The sequence below is a fragment of the Protomyctophum parallelum genome (assembly GCF_964188405.1).
Source record: "Protomyctophum parallelum genome assembly, chromosome: 2".
NCBI lineage: Eukaryota > Metazoa > Chordata > Actinopteri > Myctophiformes > Myctophidae > Protomyctophum > Protomyctophum parallelum.
Window position 1 is genome coordinate 32426862 of NC_139699.1, and position 24509 is coordinate 32451370.

General features: G+C 43.1%; 1 protein-coding gene across 1 annotated transcript in view; it reads right to left on the reverse strand.

Annotated features, from left to right (window-relative positions):
* The window catches only part of nnt2 (nicotinamide nucleotide transhydrogenase 2), a 25644-nt gene continuing 1135 nt past the window's right edge, over positions 1-24509 (reverse strand). Inside the window, exons 2-21 of the mRNA XM_083790038.1 lie at positions 23132-23361; positions 22692-22891; positions 21741-21828; positions 19901-19989; positions 19530-19717; positions 17218-17351; positions 14860-15051; positions 14235-14385; positions 13970-14131; positions 13599-13709; positions 13161-13306; positions 12875-13070; positions 10539-10772; positions 7708-7868; positions 7356-7535; positions 6631-6790; positions 3043-3124; positions 1442-1560; positions 950-1065; positions 1-517 (exon numbers count right to left, since the gene is read on the reverse strand). Of these exons, the coding sequence (XP_083646164.1) occupies positions 371-517; positions 950-1065; positions 1442-1560; positions 3043-3124; positions 6631-6790; positions 7356-7535; positions 7708-7868; positions 10539-10772; positions 12875-13070; positions 13161-13306; positions 13599-13709; positions 13970-14131; positions 14235-14385; positions 14860-15051; positions 17218-17351; positions 19530-19717; positions 19901-19989; positions 21741-21828; positions 22692-22891; positions 23132-23361 (3086 nt within the window). The 3' untranslated portion in view covers positions 1-370. The remainder of the gene's footprint in view (positions 518-949; positions 1066-1441; positions 1561-3042; positions 3125-6630; positions 6791-7355; positions 7536-7707; positions 7869-10538; positions 10773-12874; positions 13071-13160; positions 13307-13598; positions 13710-13969; positions 14132-14234; positions 14386-14859; positions 15052-17217; positions 17352-19529; positions 19718-19900; positions 19990-21740; positions 21829-22691; positions 22892-23131; positions 23362-24509) is intronic.

Below are 24509 nucleotides of genomic sequence, written 5' to 3' on the forward strand. Positions count from 1 at the left end.
TTTCAAATTTAAATATTTTATTTACAAATCACATGCATTGTAGTACCCAGATTCAGAAATCATACATTATTTTTTTTGGCACCTTTAATACAGCACATTTATCAAAGATCCAAAACGCCATTGTCCATGAAGCTTTAACAATATTGACCAGTCCGAGGATGCAATGGAGTGCTTGAGGATACGTTTAACATACAGTATGTATATATATATCTCATCTGGAAAGACGATACAATATTGACCAGTCCGAGGATGCAAGGCAGTGCTTGAGGATACGTTTAACATACAGTATGTATATCTCATCTGGAAATACAATATTGACCAGTCAGAGGATGCAAGGCAGTGCTTGTGGTTAAGTTAATGAAGGATAGAACTAGTAATAGGAGTCTCTGATCTTGCCCTGGAGGAGGTCACATGTTTTCTTGGCATCTCCCAGGAGCATGGATGTGTTTGGCTTGTAGAAAATCGGGTTGTCCACTGCAGCGTAGCCAACACCTAGGGTACGTTTCATCACGATCACCTGGGATGGAGAGCAACAAAATAAAACTGTTTAATTTTATTGCCAAATTGAATTTGGCCATAGACCCCCATTTTCTCGGAAGAGATGCCTTGGGTTTACATTAAAAAGAAAAATCATTCATAGTGCCTGGTGATATTGAAAACACTGCTGTAGACATATTGTAAAAGGACTTTAATGACATTGAAACTTTCAGCTCAAATCACCAATGAGTCGCCATGCAACTCCTTGCAACCAAACAGTTGAGAGTAGACTCATGTAGTTGCAAGCAACCACATCTTTTGAATTGAATCACTTGCATCGACATGCAACACCACTGTGACGAACGCTAAAACCATTTTGTTGCGTCTTACCCCACTGGTGTGGTTTGGGCGATAATGAACCCCATCCAGGACCCCACTTAAACTAAAAAAATCATTTTAGTCGACTACTAACCTGCTTAGACTTCCAGACCTCTAAGACAGGCATGCCTGCAATAATGGAATTGGGATCCTCCTGTGCTGCAGAGTTCACTGTGTCATTAGCACCAATGACCAGTGTCAGGTCAGTATCTGTGGATCAAACACACACCCAAACATTTATTCAGTCCGACTAGCGTTTAATGAAGTGTGCTGCTATCATCACTGCTGGCGTTATTGGGTTCCTCTGTACAGCACTTATCTTCCCCCGCCATAAACAGACCCATGTGTTTCAGAACTGCATGCCTGGTCGCTATGAAAACAGTCGGTTGCCCTGATACATGGCATGTCGAAACATCAATATGCAATCAACACTGGGTTGCTCCACACAAATGAAAGGGGATGCATTTACGGCATTACATGCACTGGTTTACCATCGCATCCAACCGTCTGAGTAAAGTGATGAAAACAGGAGCGTGATAATTAAGTAAACAAACACTGGTGAGAAACGTAATCAATCCCCGTTTACCTGGGAAGTCCGCGTTGATCTCATCCATCTCTAGGACCACATCGTAGGGAACACCAGCCTCAGCCAAGAGGACGTTCAACTGGCCAGGCATACGACCAGCCACCGGGTGGATGCCGAACCTGCCACACATCAAAATACTTTATTTAGACTGAATAGTGGAGACAGAGGAAAGGGGGAGGGACATGCAACACAGGTTACCAACAAGAATCAAATGTGGGACATCGTGTTTGAGAGGTCGGAACACAATCTGTTCAGCACCTCACTTTGCGTTTGGATTTTAAAACCGGTCTGATTGAGCCATCTCTAACACCACTAGGTTTTGGTGTGTTATGGAAAGAAATAAAATAAAATCCGATCAAGACTGCTTTAACCTTTTCATGGGTGTTTTCACTTCCCAGCCATGGATCGGAGGACTAATTGCACCATAAATCATCAGGTTTCAATGTGATATTCATTAATTAATTCATAATCAGTACTGCAATGACAGTGAGATGCTTTTGAGTGTCTCTCATGGGCCAAGTGTTGCTTTTAAATTGTTCTGCCATGCCAGTTCATCTTAACCTGGCAGGCCGATGACATGGATTTACTCACATGTGTCTCCACGATATCACCGTGGAGGAGCATGTGAGTGAATCCACGTCAGTCTAGCAATGCCAGGCCAAGTTCATCTGGCATCAAGGGGTAACTATCCATATTCTTCAAGGCTGCCCCATGTACAGTAAGTAGAAGCAGGTGCTACCTCTAGGGGCCAAACTGTTGGCAATGTACAGTAATTAGAAGCAGGTGCTACACCTCTAGGGGCCAAACTGGTGGCAATGTTATGCAAGACCATGTCCAGAACCTGAGCGCAACCCTGCATGTAAAGTGCTTCAGCACTGTCCAATCAAATCACATTGGTGGCACTCCCTTGCCACCGATGTCAATCATTGGATTGGATCTACAATGAGCATATGGGAGGCATTGATCTTTCTGACCTGCTGGTACACTTGTACAAGACCCCAGCCAAGTCAAAGGAAAGGTACTTTAAATATTGAAATCTGTGCATCTCAAATTCCTGGCTGCTCTACCAGAGGGATTGTTGTCTCTACTGAACGAGAAACCAATGCCTCTCAAAAGGTTCTGCCTGGCAGTCACCCACAGTTTGAAGCAAGTCAACAAGCCAGCATCCAAAGTTGGCCGACCATCATCCTCCTCTCCACCACATGTGCCGTCTCAGAAGAAACGCTACACCCCAGGACCTTCACAACCACAACCAGATGTGTGTTATGACAACTGGATAGTCTGTGGACATTTGCCACTTCACTGTGACAAGCAGAGGTGGTGCAACCTCTGTCCAAAGGGCGTGTCCAGAAGTTAGTGCCAATTATTTATTAACTGCTTGCATTTTATATGGACTTTATGCAATTTGTAAATGTATTTTTGATACATTAGCTATTATAATATTTTTTTATTTTTTATTTATTTTGACAAACTAGTCTGGTCAAAATAAATATCATGGACTGGAAAAACAATGGAAAAAATATTAATAAGGACATCAAAACATTAAACTTAACAGAGATGTTACGCATTATGTGCAGTATCTTTTCTGTGTAGATCTTCACCTCACAGTCTTCCCTTGTTCCGTCAGCATCCTCACCAGGTCAGCAATTGGATACTGGGCTTTTGCTGCACACAGACCCCAACCTACACAAACAGCAGAAATTGGACAAAATGATAAAGCAAATAATTTAATGCCAATCTTATTCTTGATTGTTATTGTGAATGATAAATAGAGGTACTCACAATGTGTCAAGAATTGCCTGTGTGATATGATTATCGTTTTTAATCTAATATGTTGGAAAAACCTGCGGAAACCGAAACCTGAATGGCTTCCTTGGGCTAAAGTCAGTTAAAGTCTGTTCATTCTACAGTATAACCAAGAGTGAAGATGCTCAACCAATTTATAATTCAGACATTTAATAGATGCGCTTATTCAGTGTGACTTAAAAAGTGCAAGATCAGAGTATGCAAATTGGCGTCATCAACATGGGAAGTGGTGATTTTGAGTGCCAAGAGATTAGAACATGTGTTACAAAGCAACTAGCATACTTGAAACCGGTAAATGGTAAAATGGTAAATGGTGCATTTATATAGCGCCTTTATCCAAGGCGCTTTACAGAGATTGTGCATTACATTCACACACACATTCATACACCGATGGCAGCGGAAACCATGCAAGGCACCAACTAGCACATCGGGAGCAATTAGGGGTTCAGTGTCTTGCTCAAGGACACTTCGACAGTAACTCTGGGGGAGCCCGGGTTCGAACTGGCAACCTTACGGTTACCATCCAGGCACTCTACCCCTGAGCCACCGCCGCCCCTGTTAACCGGAAATCCATTCATCCATGTTACATAACTAGCAGCACCACCCAGCACTAAGCATCTAACTAGCACCTAAATAGTCAGACCTGGGTTAGGGTTGTACCCATAAGGTTGTACCTCAGATATGAACCGTTTGGGTTAGGGTTGTACCCATAAGGTTGTACCTCAGATATGAACAGTTTTGGCTAAAGGGAAACATAATATGACCCAGTAATATTCCTGTGATCACAACAGGGCTGCAATAATTACAACTTATGTGCATAAGGCTGTTCATAATGTATTTCTGGGATTCCCGAAGCTGGTATACCGGTACTCATTTCCAGTTACTGTTCAGTTTCCCATAGCTGCACTTGATTGGCTTAGCTGCAGATTAAAACAGAAACAGGTGAAATCTGCTGCCAAGTCAGAAAGTGACTTGTTCGTCTTGTTGAAAAAAATATATATAGATTGAATGGATGCTACGTAATGTAACGGAAGAGACTAGACTAACACCAAGCAAAGAATAAAACTGCTTCATGAAGAACTCCACAGGTTCTACAAAAATAACTTGCTGCACGACACCAGCACAAGCAGCAACAGTGAATATTTGTTTATATACACAGGAAAGTAATGATGGCAAGACCACAAACAGCAGCACAATATCAAGGAACCTCATGAGGTTAGTAGGGATGAGATGATGGATGGAGAAGAGCAGGAGAAGGAAGGGATATGATGGAGCAAGAATAAGAGAAGGGGAGAAGGAATTAGGATGGAGAGGAGAGGATGTAATGTTCCCTAGAAGTTCTATAAAACCTCAAGTCAACAATTAAGAAAACAGGCATGAGGGCAAAGATGACGGATATGATTTTACATCCTGGTCTTGCACAATGTAATCGTTACAGTAATAATATCATGAACCCAAATTTCAAATAAAAAAGGGATGCTCTTTCTTAAGTGACCTTTGGGGCAACAAATATAATACATACTTATGTAAAGACTATTTGCAAACTAACAGTAGCCATAAGGTTTTGTAAAAATGTAGATTTAAATTGTCTGCACAGCTTAGCATGTTTGAGACTGCTGTAATGCCTTTCTAACCATTTTTCACATGGGCAACCTACTACAGGTGTGCATAGTTGAATTCAAGCTGCTTCCCTCTGGCATTCGCCTAAAAGTTCCAGGGGTCAAAAGCAACAGGTATAAGTTCTCCTTCGTGCCTGTAGCTATCCAGGCTCTAAATGCCGATAGGAGGAGGTAACTTGTCACCTGACTCACTTGTATTAATTATTTATACAACTTTCTGGAAAAGTTATGAATTATAATGTTACACTGATACCTTGAACTGCCATCCTGTTTTAATGTTCTATGTGTACTATGTGCCTTTTTACTGTGTTTCATGTTACCTGCCTGTGTTATGCCTTGCTGTAAACCAAATCGCCCCACGGAGACAAACAAATAAACCTGAACTGTGCAGCTCAATCGCCAGATGACCCTGGGCTTTCAAACACAATCAGTATCATCCTTCTGTCTCTCACACACACACACACACACACACACACACACACACACACTACACACTACACACAAAAAAATGCGGAGAGAGTGACATTCATAGAGGAAGAGCCTCTCACTGAACCCTACTAAAATAATTCTCAAACCTTTTCTCTGGCCCCATTTATTATGTTGATGTGGGTTATTAATTTAAGTCAAACCCAATTCTTGTGGTAAATTTTTTTCCCCTTCCCACTGAGATAGTGTTATAAGGTTTAACGTCTGTTAGTGATAAATGGACAACCTGCACACTGTGCACAGACTACACCTTGTAGTGCAACAGATGGAAAGCATGTTCTTATTAGAGCAAAAATAAAATAAAATAAATCCTCTCCACTTCTCCCCCCCCCCCCCCCCCCTTTACATCTCCCCAATGTCCTTTCTGCCTAGTGGTATTCCCTCTGACCACGGTCTCTCTGTATTAATAATAGGGGTTCCATGTCTGGGAGACATTATTGAAAGGAAATCCTCATTTTCTGGAGCTGTGTGCGGTGGGTACCCTGCGTGCAAAGAGCCCCTTTCCGTGCATCTGAGCAACCCCTGTTTAACCCTGGTCAGGTATCTTGTAGAGTTCAGTGTTGCCACTAATCAAGTCTCCTTGGAACAGTCCTACCCAGTCAGACCCAATAAGTGTCCTCTGTAGCCCCCCAATTCATCCCTTCCTTGCTTTGTTGGTAGTCTGTGGAGAAGTCGGTGCACAATGAACACGATTTGCACTGTAATCAAACCAGTGTGTCGGACCACACGAGTGCCCTTGCATTTGTTTTGTGAATAATAAAATAAAGTTCATCAATATGGGATAATTTCTGGACAAACAGCTCCCTCTCATGGCTTCTCCAAATCTAATCTTTAATATTACAAACTGTCCATGGTCCTGGACTGTTCCATAGTAAAGGCCTACATGTATGTATTTGTCTTTGGTTTTCTGAGCTTGTACTCGAACACAGCATGCAATCAGACCTTTTGTTAACCCATCAAGACCTGAGGCCGATTCTACAAATGTCTAAATCCTATAGAGGGCATAAAGTGAGTGGCAACGTGAGTCTAACGTTGTTTAATGCAATCATATAGGACTTTTCTGTTTGCATGTATGGGCTGTCAAGGCCAGATTTTTTTTTGCCACTCAGTAGGCGTTCCTGCATAACTTCCTGGTATGATGATGTCACGCGCATACCCTCTATAACAGTCTTCTGAAAAACATAATGTTATTATACCATTGGTGCACATACTAACATTTTCATGTGAAGGACCGCACCAGAAGCAAAGATTTTAGTTAAAAATCATGCGTGTGTGTACCTGGCGTGATGATAATGCTGTTGGCTTCCTTGATCAGGTCAATGGACTGATCCACGTTCACCTCTGTGTGAGTACCAACAATCTCCATGGGCTTACCACCTGCTGTAGAAGTGGTACCATACCCACCCAGGATCACGTTAGGCAGGGAACGGTTCATTGCCTTGGAGGAAGAGGGGTGAAGGTATATCATTTTAATAGTTAATTTAACTCTTAGTGATATTTTAACTCTTTAGAGTTGAAATATCACGATTTTACTGTGTACAGTAATGCTCTTGAGTTAAAATACCACGGTTTTACAGTGTACAAAAGGGGCACTCAGCAGAGTGCATAAATGTATGCGCATATGCGTCAGGCTACTCAGGGCTTTAAGTCATGGGTTGTATCCGTCAGGACTAGGAAATAGCATTCCTACCACATGCAGTTCAACTTTCCACATTTGTGGTGCCCTCAATTAAAACCCCTCAGAATGCGCTTCCACATTGCCGTAGATTGGCTGTTGCACTATATTGTGCTTTTTGTAAGAAAAAGTCTGAAGTTTGAAGCGCATTGTCACAGGACTCCCAAGATCATATGTACCTCATTTGGGCTTTCTGCGTTGTGTAGAGGGCCCTCGATATGTGATGCAAATTGCAATAACTAGTCTATCAACCCCATATTTTAGTTTTTTGTAAAATATCCCACACACACAATTAAGAGGCTGGTTGTCGTTTGTGTCTACTACTCACCACACACATAATATAGGAAAGGATGGCACCAGAGGAGCCAATCAAGGCTCCGACAATGGTCATGAGGTTGTTGTCCAGTAGGAAGCCTTCAGCACAGAGTGCCCATCCAGAATAGCTGTTCAACACTGTGATGACCACGGGCATATCTGCGCCCCCTATGGCTGCCGTTAGTGTCACACCCTACAAGGTTACAATAAGTATCTTCGTCAAATTTGTACCGATACAAACTTTTCTTCCGAGAGTCAATTTCTTAAATACAGTATAATAACAAAACACACTTAGTATTAAATACCGACTATAATGCATCATAATACAATATGAACGGCTGCTCTCTTTTCAAGTGAGGGCTTACCATGATGGTGGAGAGTCCAGAGACGCCCACCAGACATCCCATGCCAGTGGTGTAGCTGGAAGTCAGCATAAAGGGAACAATACCTCCCATGGATGCTGCCATCAGGCCCGCGTTCAGCATGTGCCGTCCAGGCAACATCAGAGGGGAAGAGTCCAGAACGCCTAGAAAGGAGCAATAAATAAATAAATAAAGTTTTGGTATTGACTGAATCCTTTTGTGCAGTTTTACATTTAATCATGCTGTCTAAACACCTTTATTATAATAGCAATAATAGACAACTGGGAAAAACAAATATATGGCTGTCCTTATCAGTGGTGGGTCGGTAAAAAGGACCACTATGTTAATTAGTCATCGGAGAGTCTGCAAACGGCTGCTGTGGGACAAACTACAACCAGACTGCCACTGTCACAATTTAGGCATTTAGCAGACGCTCTTAATCCAGAGCGACTTACATTAAGCAAGAACAAAAAAGCATGGGAATACATCACATAAAAAGCATTTATCATGAAACATGCGTAAGCTAAGAAAGTAACAGTGGAATATCTATATACTGAAACTATACATATAAACTATACATATATACTATACATATGTACTATGACTACATACAATGCAATTATAGTGATGTCTACATAACATGCTATAAGTCTGTATCAAATGCTATCTAAGTCTACAGAAATGCTATCTAAGGGGGTAGGGTAAGTGCTATGGGCCATGATGGAGTCTGAAAATGTGGGTTTTCAGACTACGGCGAAAGATTGGAAGTGATGGTGCAGTTCTGACTGCAATGGGAAGTGCATTCCACAGTTTTGGAGCCAGAAGGGAGAAGAGTTTGGGACGTGTGGAGCGTTGTCCCGGCGTTGTTAGTGAGGGTACTTCCAGCTTCCCTGCGTTGGCTGATCTGAGTGCGTGGGAGGGTTTGTAGGGTTCAATCATACTTGCATGATATGGGGGAGCCATACCTTTGGTTGCTTTGAATGCCAGCATCAGAGTTTTGTATTCTGTGCGAGCAGCGACCGGGAGCCAGTGGAGGGAGCGGAGCAGGGGGGAGACATGTGAGAATTTTGGCTGGTTGAAGACCAAGCGAGCTGCGGCATTTTGGATCAGCTGGAGAGGCTTAAGTGCACATGCTGGTAGGCCATTGTATGTCACGCATACAATGCTTGTGTCCCTATCTGGAATTACCAGTGGATCCATATAGCTTTAACTAGATGAAAGGATGGAATCTGCCAGGGCTCAGTATGTTTATAAAGATGTCAAGAGTGTCTAAAATCAAAGATCTGTATGAGGCTATCTATACCACCGTCTTACTGTTCAAACCACTATTTATTATACGTATTACATGAATTTGAAGTTTGCACACACAGATTAATGATAAATGTTCAATCCGTGAAATTCTTGATACAGTACACTTCCTCACCCAGGAGTCAGCCCAGCTCCTTATCCAGACATCAGTCATGTCAAAACTCCCTCCTTAATGGTTTACGGGCATCCACACTTAAGCCTCTCCAATTGATCCAAAATGCCGCAGCTGGCTTGGTCTTCAACCAGCCCAAATTCTTACATGTCTCACCCCTTCTCTGCTCCCTCCATTGGCTCCCGGTCAGCGACCGCACAGAGTACAAAACTCTGATGCTGGCATTCAAAGCAACCAAAAATATCTTGCTAGTCTGATCGAACCCTACAAGCCCTCCCACGCACTCAGATCAGCCAACGCAGGGAAGCTGGAGGTACCTTCACTAAAACACCGGGACAACGCTCTACACGTCCCAAACTCTCAAAACTATGGAATGCACTTCCCATTGCAATCAGAACTGCAGACTCACTCCCAATCTTCCGCCGTAGTCTGAAAACCCACCTCTTCAGACTCCATCTTAGCCCGTAAGCACTTGCCGTAGCCCTGACGACCTTTCAGGCGTACGCAAAGGACCAACTTATGTAACTTGGATAGCATTTTATGTAGACATAGCACCATATAGTATATACAGTATGCATAGTTCATTATATAGACTAGAGCGGTGCCTGTTGGAGCCTCTACAGTGATGCCCGTTGGGCACTGGCCTACTTGGAATTATAGGCTGGACTGGATGCTGGGGTGGTATTGTTGAGATTGTTGTTAAAGTGGTAATTACCGCCAGCTCCATATATGGACCCTGGGCAGCGGCCCTGTCCAGATGTCAAAACAGGCCATCTTTGGAGTTATGTGTCAGGCACGTCCAAATATGGAGTGCTGTGATGTCAGAACAGGCCAGCTCCATATATGGACATGGGCCCTGTCCAGAGCCCGGGCAGAGGTATTTTTGTGGTGGTCCTGGACAACCATAGGTCTGACCGACTCGACACTGGGCACGTGCACCCCTGTAGTGGTGTGGAACAAGTGTCGGATTTGAAGTGGGCGGGGCGAACGGTTTCCGAGTTACGTGGATTACACACAGACAGAGACATTTATAGATAGAAGATTCCACTGTTAGGTTCTTAGCATACGCATGATTCATGATGACAATGTTTATGTATTTGATGTATTACCATGTCTTTTGTTGCTGCTTACTGTAAATCGCTCTGGATTAAGAGCGTCTGCTAAATGCCTAAATTATACAAGCTTAGGGCTGTCCCTAGACTTGCATGGGACTACCGCCATCTACACTCCCTTATCTCCCTCTCAGAGCCTGGTTCTACTCAAGGTTTCTTGTTAAGGGGAGTTTTTCCCTTGGCACTATTGCTTGCTCAGGGGGGAAATGTACATAAAAGTGCCTTGAGACAACTTGTCAATATAATAATATAAAATTGAATTTAAGTGCTGCCTGGTGTGTTTTAAGAGAAGCATCCTGAACCTTGAAGTTTGCCGTAGGCCACCAGTGATCCGCTGAAGGTGACTCCTCCGATGTAGGTGCCCAAATATGCCACCGTTTTGATGACGCCGGCCGATGGGTGAGTGTCCAGATGGGGGAACTCAATCATGTACTCTGCAACACAGGTGAGCAAGGCCGCCAACCCCACCAGGCTGTGGAAGGCTGCCACCAGCTGTGGGAGGTCTGAGATCTCAATACGCTTGGCAATGGTCAGACCTAATGGAACACACACACACACACACACACACACACACACACACACACACACACACACACACACACACACACACACACACACACACACACACACACACACACACACACACACACACACACACACACACACACACACACACACACACACACACACACACACAAAATTATAAAAAGAATGAAGACAGATACATGAAAGGGTTTCTTATTACATTAAAATGTCGGTGATTATGTCAGCCTCAATCATCAGCCACAAATATTCTCATGCAACTTGACTAAAATGAACACACTTGTAGAGCTAGAATGTATCTGGTCAAAAGGGTACCTACCACCTGTTTCCAATTACTTTCCTTTACATATTGGGAATTAGTTTCAAAAGGAACAAAATAGTATTGAGTCACGCTCCAAAGTATGTTGTCAAAAAGCAAATCATTTTTTCAGATATTTTTTTTTTATATTGGGTTACTAATTTGAGTAAACTCAAAGTAAACTCACATGCTCTGGCACGCTGTGTGTGTGTGTGTGTGTGCGTGCGTGCGCGCTCGCACGTGTGCGTAGTCACCATTTATCATACCTCTATCTGAAATTATTATTAGTTAAGCATCCTCATCTCTTAATCTAAACAAAGATGATTGATGTTCTGTCACGTTGCAGAACAGTCCCATTCAAATGAAAAGCCAAGTAAATAACATGAAGTCATTCATCATCGTGTCATTGCTTGCCAAGCTTCCAGTACACGCCAGTATTAACACTTCTGTCCAATTGTTCTCCAGACTGAAAGAGGCAGTGTCATGATTTTAAGTAGTCAAAAATTAAGACCTCTAGAACACCCAATGTGGTTATAATGTGCGAGGATCTCTTGCCTGTGTATTTTTGATTTCCTAATGCAAGCTCTGGTACTGTGCTGTGGTAAGTGCTGCACAATTCATTAAACAAAAACTAAAAGATCGAGATCACCTATGCAATCTCATTCTGTGAAGCATTGTTACATTTTGCAGCACTAGTTGGCTCTACAGCCAATTCATTTTTAGTTACTCTTATGTTTTATTAATAAATATTTTCAGGGAAACAGTGAGAATCGTGATCTCAATTCTTGCGAAGAAAAAATTAATTGAGATTCACATTTGAGCAAGAATCGTGCAAGCACTATTCTCTGGCAAGAGGGACAACTAGTATTTTCAATTTCCTAATGCTAGTTACAACTTCTCTGGCAAGGGGGACAACTAGAACAGATCGGATTCCTGATGCATCATAGGCTTAATATCATATATACAGTATGCAACTATGCATCTGTACATGCACTGGATCTCTGCGTCGTTTGTGTGACATCCTCAGCATATCTCGAGAACAGTTTGATCAATCGTCTTGACATTTGATGTACCTGAGGGAGTGATGAGCCGATTGGAAGTCATTGCATCGCTCACAATAATAATCATGTTGTGCTCAATGTGAATGCACCTCAACGACCAGAAAATGTGAGATTAACTGAGAATGTGGACCTTCTTGACCATTTATATAATCCAAGCTTCATGTAACCCATGAATGTAAAAAAACTATTTTTGAAAACCAAGAAACCAAGGATATATATATATTATACAGTACAACAGTGATGCTGATCATCAGCAATGAACATTATTAGAAGGAAATCTCAGCTCAGCTTTTTACTGAATCTTTTTACTGAATCACTTAATTGTCTTCATGGTATTAATATTCTCGAATTGCATGCTTCTAGTGCAAGTGTATATAACGAAGCTGTCAAATTCACTCTGACTTATTATAAGTCAGAGAGTGAATTTGACAGCTTCTGTTGTGACTGACAACAGTGCATGTTGAAAATCAAATATCCATGATATATGTGCGTTTGGTTTATGTTGATATGGCATTATTATACACCCACACAGACACACAAGTTAGCCATCATTTATCTCATCCTCTGACAATCCTGATGAAGGGGCTCTTTCAGTGTTCCTACTAAAACCTGTTCAGTAGAAAGAAATATTGTAGGCCCATATTGTAGGCCCATTTTAAAACACAAACACTTGTACACTTTGTCTCTACCATGTTCGGGAGTTGTACCTCCTTTCAAAAAGGGTACACATACATACCTAGAGTTCCTCCAGTGGCCATGGCCAGAGTCATTTGGGACAGTAGCTCAGGGGAGGGTTTAAGGCCACCCAGGGTCGCGGCGATGCCCCCCGCAACCCCCATCATACCCAGAGTGTTTCCCAGGCGGCTAGTGCGCTGAGCAGAGAGCCCTGCCAGGGCCCCGACACAGCACAGGCCTGATCCCAGATACATCATCTACAGCAAGGAGGAGAAAACTATCACGGTTAAAGTCAAGTGCAAGTGCAGTCCCCCCCCCGTCCCCCCAAAAAAATGCAGATTATCCACCTGCTCAATGTGGTATCCAGCAGCCAAAGATACTCCGTATCCCCCAACAAAGGCCCCAGCAGGAATGGCATACAGGTAGTTGTGCTCAGGAGGGTCTGTGGGACGCTTAAACATGTCCAGCATCCTCTGGGTGATCAGGAACCCACCTTGAACGCACAAAAACATGAGCTCTGGACATTAACAACTTCACTTGACTGGGGTGGTGAATACTGCTCTCGGTTATACATCATTAGTTGAAAAATAAATAAATCACTCCCGTGTGTAGTGAGGGGCGCTCTTATCATCATACATCATCTCATTTTGGCCAATCACAATTTGCGTCCTCACTTTTGTCTTCAATGTTTGTGTTTTTCATACTTTTGTCTTCAATGTTTGTGTTTACACAGACCCTCAAAAATGTGAGTTAAATTTCATTGGTTATTTTGAATAAGATCAGACCAGCAATGTTGATGGAGGAAACAAAGGCAGCAGTCAATGCCAGAGTCTCAGGCAGGGAGGATGGGGTGAGACCGCCTCCCATCAGAACCAGACCACCAACTGCTGTCACTCCTAAAAGAGAGAGAAGGCAATGATAAATTAAGACACGCAAAACAGGGCCCTTAATGTCTAATTGAAATGTATTAAGTACCTTATGACATAACTTAAGACCTGGAGGCATGGTCCATGCCATTTGGCTGTTTTGAGTGGCCAAACAGCATTGGCCACGCCTCCAGGTATTAAGTTAAGTCTTAAGACCCGGTACTTAAAATTGGGACTCAAGTCCGCATTTCAAAACTGGAACGCCACGCAAATGCCATTTGACCACTTACCTGAGATGGCGTTGGTGACAGACATCAGGGGCGAGTGCAGCGCTGGGGTCACGCCCCACACTGTGTGGTATCCCACAATCCCTGCCAGGCCGAAGGTGGTCACCATTTGAGTAAACGCTGTGTTGGGGGCGATGATGCCCAGAGCCAGACACGTGGACACACCTAAAGACATGCAGGAGAGAGAGATCATTGAGCATCTGTGGACTTGCGTGTGTGTTTGACATTTACAGCTACAGTACAAAATGCATATATGTCTGCATCTGACCTGCTGTATAGCTGCCAGCATTGGTCATGGTCTGTTTGAAAGGAGAGATCACAGCAGCCTTCTCCTTCTGCAGTTCAGCCACTGTCTTTTGTTTGACGGGGGGCGGCGGGATCGTTTTAGGCTGGGGTGCAGGGAACATGTTCTTGCCATCCTGCAACATAAACACACAAAACACAAGGTTCAAACTAGAATGCGAAACCTAGTGTCCAAGATGTGCGTGTGAAAGGAACATCAAGAGGCTGCCATTTCACATCGTGGGATGGGAATATTTCAAACACAAAGTTGTGGATTGCTTATGAGATTACACTGAACAAACAGCAATCATGAACCAGTTGCAAGTGGTTTGGAAAGAATACATTCTCTTTTAAAGACACTTGAATGATGCCTAGTTTCACAAGGGGTAAACTGATACATCTCGCTGAGGTTGCCTTCCCTGACCCTCCCTGCCGTAAACAATGTGTCAAAGCCAAAATTCCTGTGAGCCATTCCTGGCTGGGATGGGGTTTTAAATGCCTGTCAGGCACAAGCAGTCTTCAAACCATCTCTCTCCCCCACAGAAAGGAACGCCATGACACATGCAGGGTTGTCAGTAGACAACTCAGTTAATGGAATGAAGAAGACGTACCTTCATAACCAGGGTTCCACGGACGACGTGGGCCAAAGTTCCATGGTCAAACTCATCTTTGAGGTCATAGTAGAAGTTGTCCGCGTCTGGGCTGATGGCCTTGAGCAGCTTCAGCACATTGTTGGAGTACAGCGTACTAGCCTGGCTGGACATGCGGCTCGGCAGGTCAGTGTAACCGATGTGAGTTACACCCTTGAATAAAGAGTTTTCATTCAAACACAATGATGGTCAATACAGCATTCCAACTGAGATGCACGCACACATTCAAGACTACCTTCAAAATGCAGTGTTTCCTGCAGGAAAAAGCTTTGCCCCGGTGCTGGCCGGGGGGGGGGGGGGGGGGGGGGGGGACAATCTCCAGTGCGCGCCCAAAGAGTGTGCTTAATTTGATTAATTATTATTGCGCTTAATTTGATTCATTTTGATGGATTAATTATTGCCCTCAAAATAGTAGGGAAGTTAGAGAAGTGAAGTTTCTTAACACCATTTTTTGGATTTTTGATTAATCCGTTCTCAAATCATCTATTAACGTCTAGGTGTGCTGTTGTCATGCCCATTTCAGCACAGCTTGAGATCTTCAACCAATTGCCTGTAGTATAATCTATTCTATATTGGAGAAGTTGTCACGTGGCGCAAAAGATGTGCCACTAGCCAATGAAAAGATGTGCCCATAAAAGATGTGCCCATACAGATGTGGCCACTAGCCAATGAAAACTCAACCAACTCAACCAAGCCACACCCGTCACTAGCTCTCAGCCCCCCCCCTCCCTCTTTGGCTGCTGTAATGTGATCTCCCCTATGGATCTCCCTCTCTCCGCAGAGAAACCTTACCTATAGTCGCCTCACCATTTCGCTTATTCCTTCTAAATCTCTGTATTTAAAATATAGGTCGCTCAGCGAATGTCTTAGTTACATTAACATTGTTCTTAGAAAGTTCTTTGTTTTGTGCCTAACTACTACGATTAGACAGATCGCGTTTGTTATTTCGCTACTGCCAGTACTTCTGATTGCACGCACACACACACACACACACACACAACACAACAATACCCTGTGTCCCACACACACACAACACTGCCACGCGGATTTAAGCTGTCAAACCTATTTTGTTAAAGTTACATATGCCACAGACACTTGCCTGAACTGTGCAGCTGATATATATACAGCATTGTCATATTTAAAAGGCGCTTTATAGCTTCTCTCAGCTCAAAGCGTGTATGAATAAGGACATAAATGAACAGCTGACGTCGGTGGGAGAGGACGTCAGCTGTGTGTGTGTGTATGCGCGAGCGTGTGAGAGGGAGGTAAACAGTCAGCAACACGTAAAATTTCTACTTCTACTAAAGAAAGAGGCACCGATGGAGCCATAAGTCCATATCCATAAATTCGGGGACATAAAGACATAAAGCCTGCTGCATCCTCCTAGCTGTTGTGTGATAAGCTAAATCATCATACAGAACAGTCAACACGGCATTGACCAGGGTTGCCACATTGACTGAGGGAAACAAGCAACCAGGTCTATGAAAATGTTAACAGGCCAGATCAAGTCAGAAAATAAATCTAGAATAAGCAACAATATTGCTGACTGTCAAACATCATTGTCCAATGTTGTTTTACAGCAGTGGTTCTCAAACATTTTCATGTCATGGACCACTAATATTCTATATGTATATATATTTATATATATATATATAATATATAATATATATATTTACTATATATACACACTGGTATATATACAGTGTACACAAACCGTATATCTAGGTGTGCCCCGAGAATTTTAGGCTATGAAAAGTGTGCCCTGGGACAAAAAAGGTTGAGTTAAGCGGTGCCCAAAAGGTAGATCACGATCTACCAGTAACGTCAGATCAGGGGTTTTGTCGGCCAGCGCCAAAAATGCTCCCCGACAGCATAATCGGAGCAAATACCGGGCAGTGTGTATGAGCCATAACGTGTTGACTACACTACACTACACTAATAAGGACACATACAGTAATAATAACTAATAACCCATCCGTTACTACATGTGGAGTCAACTCCCGCAATTTCCTTCTTCCCATAGTGTGCGGCAAAGTAACTCTGGGATGAGCGGCCGCAAAGAGGCCGCGAAATTCTAGTATTAAATATTTGACTCTACTCTTTTTCCTTGGCTTGTCTTGGCACGGTGCTGCACCAGGGCAATAAAGATCTGAAAACCCTGAATATGTCGGATTAAAATACTGGATATCAGAACTGGATAAAGAAACATGTTAAGCCGGTTTAAATATGTCAGTTATTATGATTTAGTAGGAAGTCCCAACAGAAATGGCAGATAAGATGAGGCCTATTCACCATAATACAACTCACTCATGTACTCACCTTGTGAACATACAGCTCTCCAGGCTTAATGGTCTCAATGTTGCCCCCTGCCTCTGCAGCCAGATCCACCACCACTGAGCCATCCTTCATAGACTCAACAAACTCCTTTTTGATCAGGATAGGAGCCCGCTTGCCTGCATACGTACAGAAAGGCAATGGAGAAGAAGTAAGAAATAAGTGTATGAGGATTATTGATTTATATACACGATGTGAATAATTATATAAAACAGGTTTTTTTATGAAAACAAAATAGAACTAGAAACAAAATTTCAAGATTTTTTTCTGGGTGCCTGAAGCTCGCCAAGTCTGTGCAGCGTTTGAGCCACGGACCACCATTTGATGACATTTAGCCTCTCAGAAGGGTCCATTTGGTTACATGTGAGCCAGGTCTCCCCATTGACTTTCAATGGGGTATTTTGTCTTGGTTTATTGCGCATTACGTTGCCACCAATATTCTAATGCTAACATGCTAACAACCTAATACTAACATGCTAACATGCTAATGCTAACATGATAATGCTATCATGCTATCATGCTAATGCTAACATGCAAACATGCTAATGCTAACATGCTAATGCTATCATGCTAACATTCTAATGCTAACATGCTAACATGCTAATGCTAACATGCTAATGCTAACATGCTAATGCTATCATGCTAACATGCTATCATGCTAACATGCTAACATGCTAATGCTAACATGCTAATGCTAACATGCTAACATGCTAATGCTATCATGCTAACATGCTAATGCTATCATGCTAACATGCTAATGCTATCATGCTAACATGCTAATGCTAACATGTTAATGCTAACATGCTAATGCTAACATGCTAACATGCTAACATGCTATCATGCTAATGCTAACATGCTAACATGCTAATGCTAACATGCTAATGCTATCATGCTAACATGCTAATGCTAAGATGTCTGAGCTGTAAAGGTCCATTTGGTTTTGTTCAGGGGGGGGCGGCCCGGTTCCGGCGAGCCGCCCTGCTTCTGAAACGGTCGAGAAATGACAGAGTTACGTGTTTCCCCGATTTTCTCCATTGACTTTCAATGTGTGTGTGTGCGTGCACATGTGTGCATGTGCGTGCATGTGCGTTCGTGTGTGCGCGTGTTTGAGAGGTGGTCAACTTGACCTTGAATCATTAACAAAGTATCAATTTCACCTGGGCTAGGGCTAGTCTATGCAAATGCAAACACTATTGAAAGTTAAAACCACACTGACTCAGTGAGAGAACGTATGTCCGAACAAATTGCTCTATCGCAAAAAGTAAACGTCAAATGCGATTTTTGTTTTCGCTGTGAGTGACCAGAGACATTGAGGTACGCCGTGTGCGATCGTGGTATTGGTACGATAAAAAACCTGGTGATGAGAGCGAGTTAAGAAATTGTGTTTGTGATGAAAAAATTGACTCATTCAGGCATTTAACATGGAGTTGTATGACACATTATGATGGTACACCTGTCGCTTTCAGGGCTGTAGTTCACGTACCGTATGAATCTGGGCTGTGGTTGTGACATTGGGTGAAAGAGGACGAGTGTGGCTACAAAATTACCGAAACCCATGCGTTTAAAGATAATATTTTGGCCGTGAGGACAATTTGTTCGGAGAATTTCGCTACAGTCTTCACATTGGCTTGTCCCTCTGACCCGCTCTCTCTCTGGCCGTGCGACACTCTAAATCGAGATTTTTGCTCAGACCAAACACACTTTGAACTGCGATAGCGGGCAAACCGTGCAACGTATTCGAATTCCGTCTGAACCACGACAAAGTCGTGTTTCTACGTAACAATATGCCAGAGTAATGTGGCTCCAAAGTAACGTGTCGTTTTCTGTTTTTACCCGTGTTTCCCCATTGACTTTGCATGGGGCATTTTTCGCGTCGTTTATTGCGAATTACGTCGGCACGGTAACCCGAAAGAAAAGCACAAGCACACCATTCCCGGCCGAGCCGCACGTTTCGATGTATATATTGTGGGGCTTTGGTAAACCGTGCGGCCGGCCATAGACGTCAAAGTTTCGTGTCTTGATTATTGCGATTAAGTATGTGTTGCGGATTTCAACCTGTGTTTCTGCCATTGCATGGCAGGCACCCAGAATTACCCATTTTGAGCTGAGATCAGATTCTAAAAATGTCTTCTACATCCTGCCAGTTTTCTGAAAAAGCTATGTTTCTATGTCAGTCGTTCTTCGATTTTTCAAAAATAGCAGACCTACAGCTATTTTTCAATAGCTAAAGCATGACATGATGCTAACACCAGCCCAGAATGGGTTAAGTGGCAGTGAAGGGAGGAAAAGAAACTCACCAGGAATAAGAGCAGTGGTGATGACGATGTCCACCTCTTTACACTGCTTGGCGAATAGGGCCATCTCAGCCTCGATGAACTCAGGTGACATCTCCTTAGCATAACCTCCAACCCCGTCACCAGATTCTTTCACGTGTACCTCCAGAGGCTCCGCCCCAAATGACTTGAATTGCTCCAGAGCAGCTGGTCTGGTGGTCAGGAAAGTATAGAGCGTTTTCTTTACCATCAACTTTATATATATATATATATATCAGCATCCAAATACAAAAAACCGAATTCCACAATAGAGGTGATATGAGGGGTTGTGTGTGCACACACACACACACACACACACACACACACACACACACACACACACACACACACTCTACCTGGTGTCAAATCCTCTAACTATGGCTCCCATAGACTTGGCTGTTCCTGCTGCTGCCAATCCAGCTACTCCACCACCGATAACCAGAACCTGTCCACAACATGCACTTTAGTTTTTCTCAAGGGGACTGACTCCACCCGCAAATTAGTGATTGGAAACATGGCTACACCAAGACTTAGGTTTATGCGTTTAGGTTTAAATATTCAGATGTTTTAACTATAATAAATCCTTAAATGCAAATATTTAAGAAATGCCCATTTATATTATCTGGGTTAACTGGTGACATAATTGAAAGCAATTAAAAACAATGTAAGACACAAGAGGAACTTTTTCGATCACACCAGACCTGTGTCAATGCAGGTGTTACAGGTTTTAAGATATTGTCCTGGTTATAATATAGCCAGTTTCTAACAAGTGTGTGTGTGTGTGTGTGTGTGTGTGTGTGTGTGTACTAACAATGAGTGCCAATAAAGCAGTTGCTGAACAGATTGAAAGTAACACAGGTCACCAGGACCTCAGCGAGAGATCTGCGATAGGTCTGGCACGCCAACCATTAGCAGAATGACGCCACTATTGTTGCCAGCCATCATGTCCCTTTCTCTGCAATATATCCAATTTCCGTATGATGCTCAGAAAACAGTGATTACGAGACAATTTCATGAGATTTCTGGGTTTCCTAATGCGATTGGTGCGATTGATTGTACCCATGTGTGCCACCATCCATAAATGATTACGCATTTATCAATCGTAAAAACAATAACTCTACTATGACGTGGTAGCCCACTGGCCTGGAGGGACACATGACTCCTTTATTGTCATAAAGAGCAGCAGCATAGGGACACGTCTACAATGATTAAGAGGCAACTTTAGAAGATTGCTGGATTTCCTAATGCGATTGGTGCAATCGATTGTACCCATGTGCATCTGATGTGCCACCATCCATAAATGATTACGCATTTATCAATCGTAAAAACTATCACTCCATCACGTGGTAGCCTGTTGGCCCCTGGGGGGGGTTAGGGTATATTGCACAGTAGAACAGCCAGCGTGCCATACGGCATTAGATGTTGCAATGCCTAGAGAACAATGGCCAGCAAAGCCACTACTGGGTGCTATACTCAGCAGACAGGTTCACTGGCAAGTAGGCCATTCAATATGGGAAACAGACAGTGACGTTGTGCATTGTCCGTTAGGCAAACTTTATTTTTGTGAGGAAAGTTTCAGGTTTCCTTTAAACTCTTATCGTTGTTGATGGCTAGAAGTGATTTACGTCTGCTGCTGTTGACTGCATCAACAATTTCTTTTCAGACAGCATTCTTCTGATATTTGAATGTTGTGATTGGAGAGATACGTCCATTTCACACTTATGAGATAATTTCGGCACTGGTTTCTAACTTTCTATGTTAGATTAATAAATGAGTGCACTCATACAGAATGCGGAAAGGGCATCTGGGTGCACTCACAAAAACTACAAGAGCGCACTCAAACAAACAAAAAAGTCTTTACACCTATAAGCCTGTGATAACTTGATAAGACAACAATTATTCAGATTCTAGTCAGCCTAAATGCAGAGGACACTACAAGGTTTTCACATTGTTTTGTCTGGCCAAACGAGCCAGTCAAAGAGGATCCAATTATAATGTTAGAATTGGCCAATCACAATGTAAATGTACCAGGCTGGAAGGAAGAAGGAAGAGGGCTGGCTGGCTCAACGTGATGGTTGGTTACTATGCTACAGTACGACACCACCCGTAGCAAAAAGACAAATCTTAACTACATGGCATCACATGAACATTTAAAAATTAGGTTGGCTGGTAAAATATATTTACTTAGACAGTTACCTTGGCTGGGGGCACTTTTCCTGCAGCTGTGATCTGACCAGTGAAGAACCTGCCAAAGTTGTTGGCAGCCAGAACTACAGCTTTGTACCTGCATAAGAAAGGAATGGACAATTTGCAATCAGCTATTCATTTCTGTGTGCATGTGTCTATATACTATACACATTAAGGCTGTACCCTTAGCCCTGTTTTTAGGACTCGAACCTTCGGCAGGAACCATTCGTTTCTAATTAATTTGAGGGGGGAGGGCATGCGCCTTGCATGCCTTTGATCTACGCGCAGAAAACATTTTGACGACGTATGCGCACTGGCGCATCGGTTGTGTGCCCCCCTGATTATAAATAACATCTAAACATGTAACATGTAAACACAACATGAACATAGTACTCTTATTATGCATATCGTATTCTCGCCGAGAAATATTTTAGTTACAAAAAAGAAAAAACGAATGGTTCAAGCCCATTAATTAAGATTAGGTTCGAACCCTGAATGTTCGGGGACAGCCTTAATACACATAGGTCTACTTAGAGGATTTGAATGTCATCAATGCATTGAAAGGGCCAAAAAGTTTAATCAGAGGACTGAATGCTGCAATAGATCTATTCAGTATCTACTGACCTACCGCAACAGTCTCCAGCATTATCTTGTAAATTCAGTAGGCAGCATTCTGCGTTGATCACGGCTACTGTATCGACAGCGACAACTTGCATGGTCTGACATTAATAACCCTAAATCTAACCCCAACTCCAACCTCAGTCTTAACCGGCCACGTAAGTCCCTCATATCAGTCTTAACTGGCCACTCATCGCTGGTAACCGTCATCAAGATCAAATTCAACACAGAATGCAGCCTACCGAGATCTTGGTAGGTCAGTAGACGGCTACTAAAAGCATTGATTAAACATGATTTTGTCCCTTTCAATGCATTGATGGGTTTCAAAACTACTTCTCCTACCCGGCAATGTTGGCCATGGAGCTGAGTGCATCGTAGCCCTGTGCAATGGTGACCCTGGGTACCTGGTCCATAGCCAACACATTGCTCTGTCTCTCGGACAGCTTGGCCATCAGATCTGGGTTCTGGGCTGGGTAGATGAAGCTCACCAAGGTAGACTTGGGCTTCAGAAGGTCTACCTCATTTACAGCTGGGGCACGGACCTAGAACAGAAAATCGGTATCCTAACAAAAATGTATTCCTTGAAGCCTTGCCAGATGGAAAGATTTGCTCAAAGACTATAGGGCCCCATCTTGAGCCACCCCTGATCCCTAAACATATTTGCCATTTTAAAACTAGCCAATCTACATCAACACGTTGTGAGCTTGTAGATCAGCCATTTGGAAAGGTTTTAAAATTGTAAAAAAGAAAAATGGCAGATTAGGGATGGCCCATGTACTAACCTTGAGGACCATGTCTGATCCAAAGGCTCCCTTGGCATCAGTAATGGTGGCTCCAGCATCTTTGTACAGCTGGTCAGAGAATTTGGATGCATCTCCAGCTCCAGTCTCCACTTGCACTCTGAAGCCCTGTTTGACCAGTGCCTGCACTCCAGCAGGTGACAGTGCCACACGCCGTTCATTCTGCAACGTCTCCTTAGGAACACCCACTACCAGGTCCTTGTAAGGCACTCCTGAACACACACATTAAGAGACATTAGCTCTTTTTTGCAGCTCCATCGCGTGACCTTGTGTGTGCCCCTGTAACGTCATGCGGCAGCCAAGTCCATGGACTTTTTAACGGAACAATTTCCTCCGTACAAACTTTCAGGCCAAGTCAAAATACACTTGCTGTGATGTAAGTGGGTGCCCCCATGACGTCATGTGGCAGCCAAGTCCATGGACTTTTTAATTGAACTATTTATGCCGTACAAATTTTCAGGCCAACATCATCATACATGATTATTTATTAAAGCATTGAATGCTGCAGTAGATGCTCTACAGCATTCTGCGTTGATCACGGCTACCGTTTTGACAGCGACGACGCACGTTGTCTGACATTAATAACCCTAACACTATATCTAACCCCAACCTCAGTCTTTTTTTTTTTTTTTTTTTTTTTTTTTTGCGGCTTACGCCTTTTTATTGATTTTTTAAGGGACAGATAGTAGGCTGACAGGAAACGGGAGAGAGATGGGGGGATGACATGCGGTAAAGGCCGTGTCGGGTTCGGGAGTCGAACCCGCGGCACACCGCGACTGGATCACCAGTCCGGTGCCCAGACCGTTACGCTACGGCCTGGGCCCCCAACCTCAGTCTTAACCAGCCACTAAACTCTAACCTCATATCAGTTATAAATTTATATATATATTTGATCAACACCCACCACCAGGTCCACACCTGAACACACTTTTTTTTTTCTCCATTGTGTGGCTTTGTGTGTGCCCCCGTAACGACCGTAACGTCATGTGACAGCCAAGTCCATGGACTTTTTACGAAACAATTGCCTTTGTACAAACTTTCAGGTGAGGTTGAGGGCAAAATACATTTGTTATGACGTAAGTGGGTGCTCCCCGTGACATTGTGTGGCAGCCAAGTCTATGGGCGTTTTACGGTAAAAAACTTTCAGGCCAATATCATCATACATAATCAGCATGATGAAAGGCTCCACTCACTTCTCGAGTATGATTTATTTTCATAAGAATCTGTTGTAGAGCTCTGAAATGCTGCCTTGATTGTGCTGAAAAGTTTACTTGTGAAAGCTATTACTACTGGTTTTTAACCACTACCCTCAGTGGAAGTGACATTGTCCTCGTTTGTTGCGTTTGCAGCAAAATAGTGA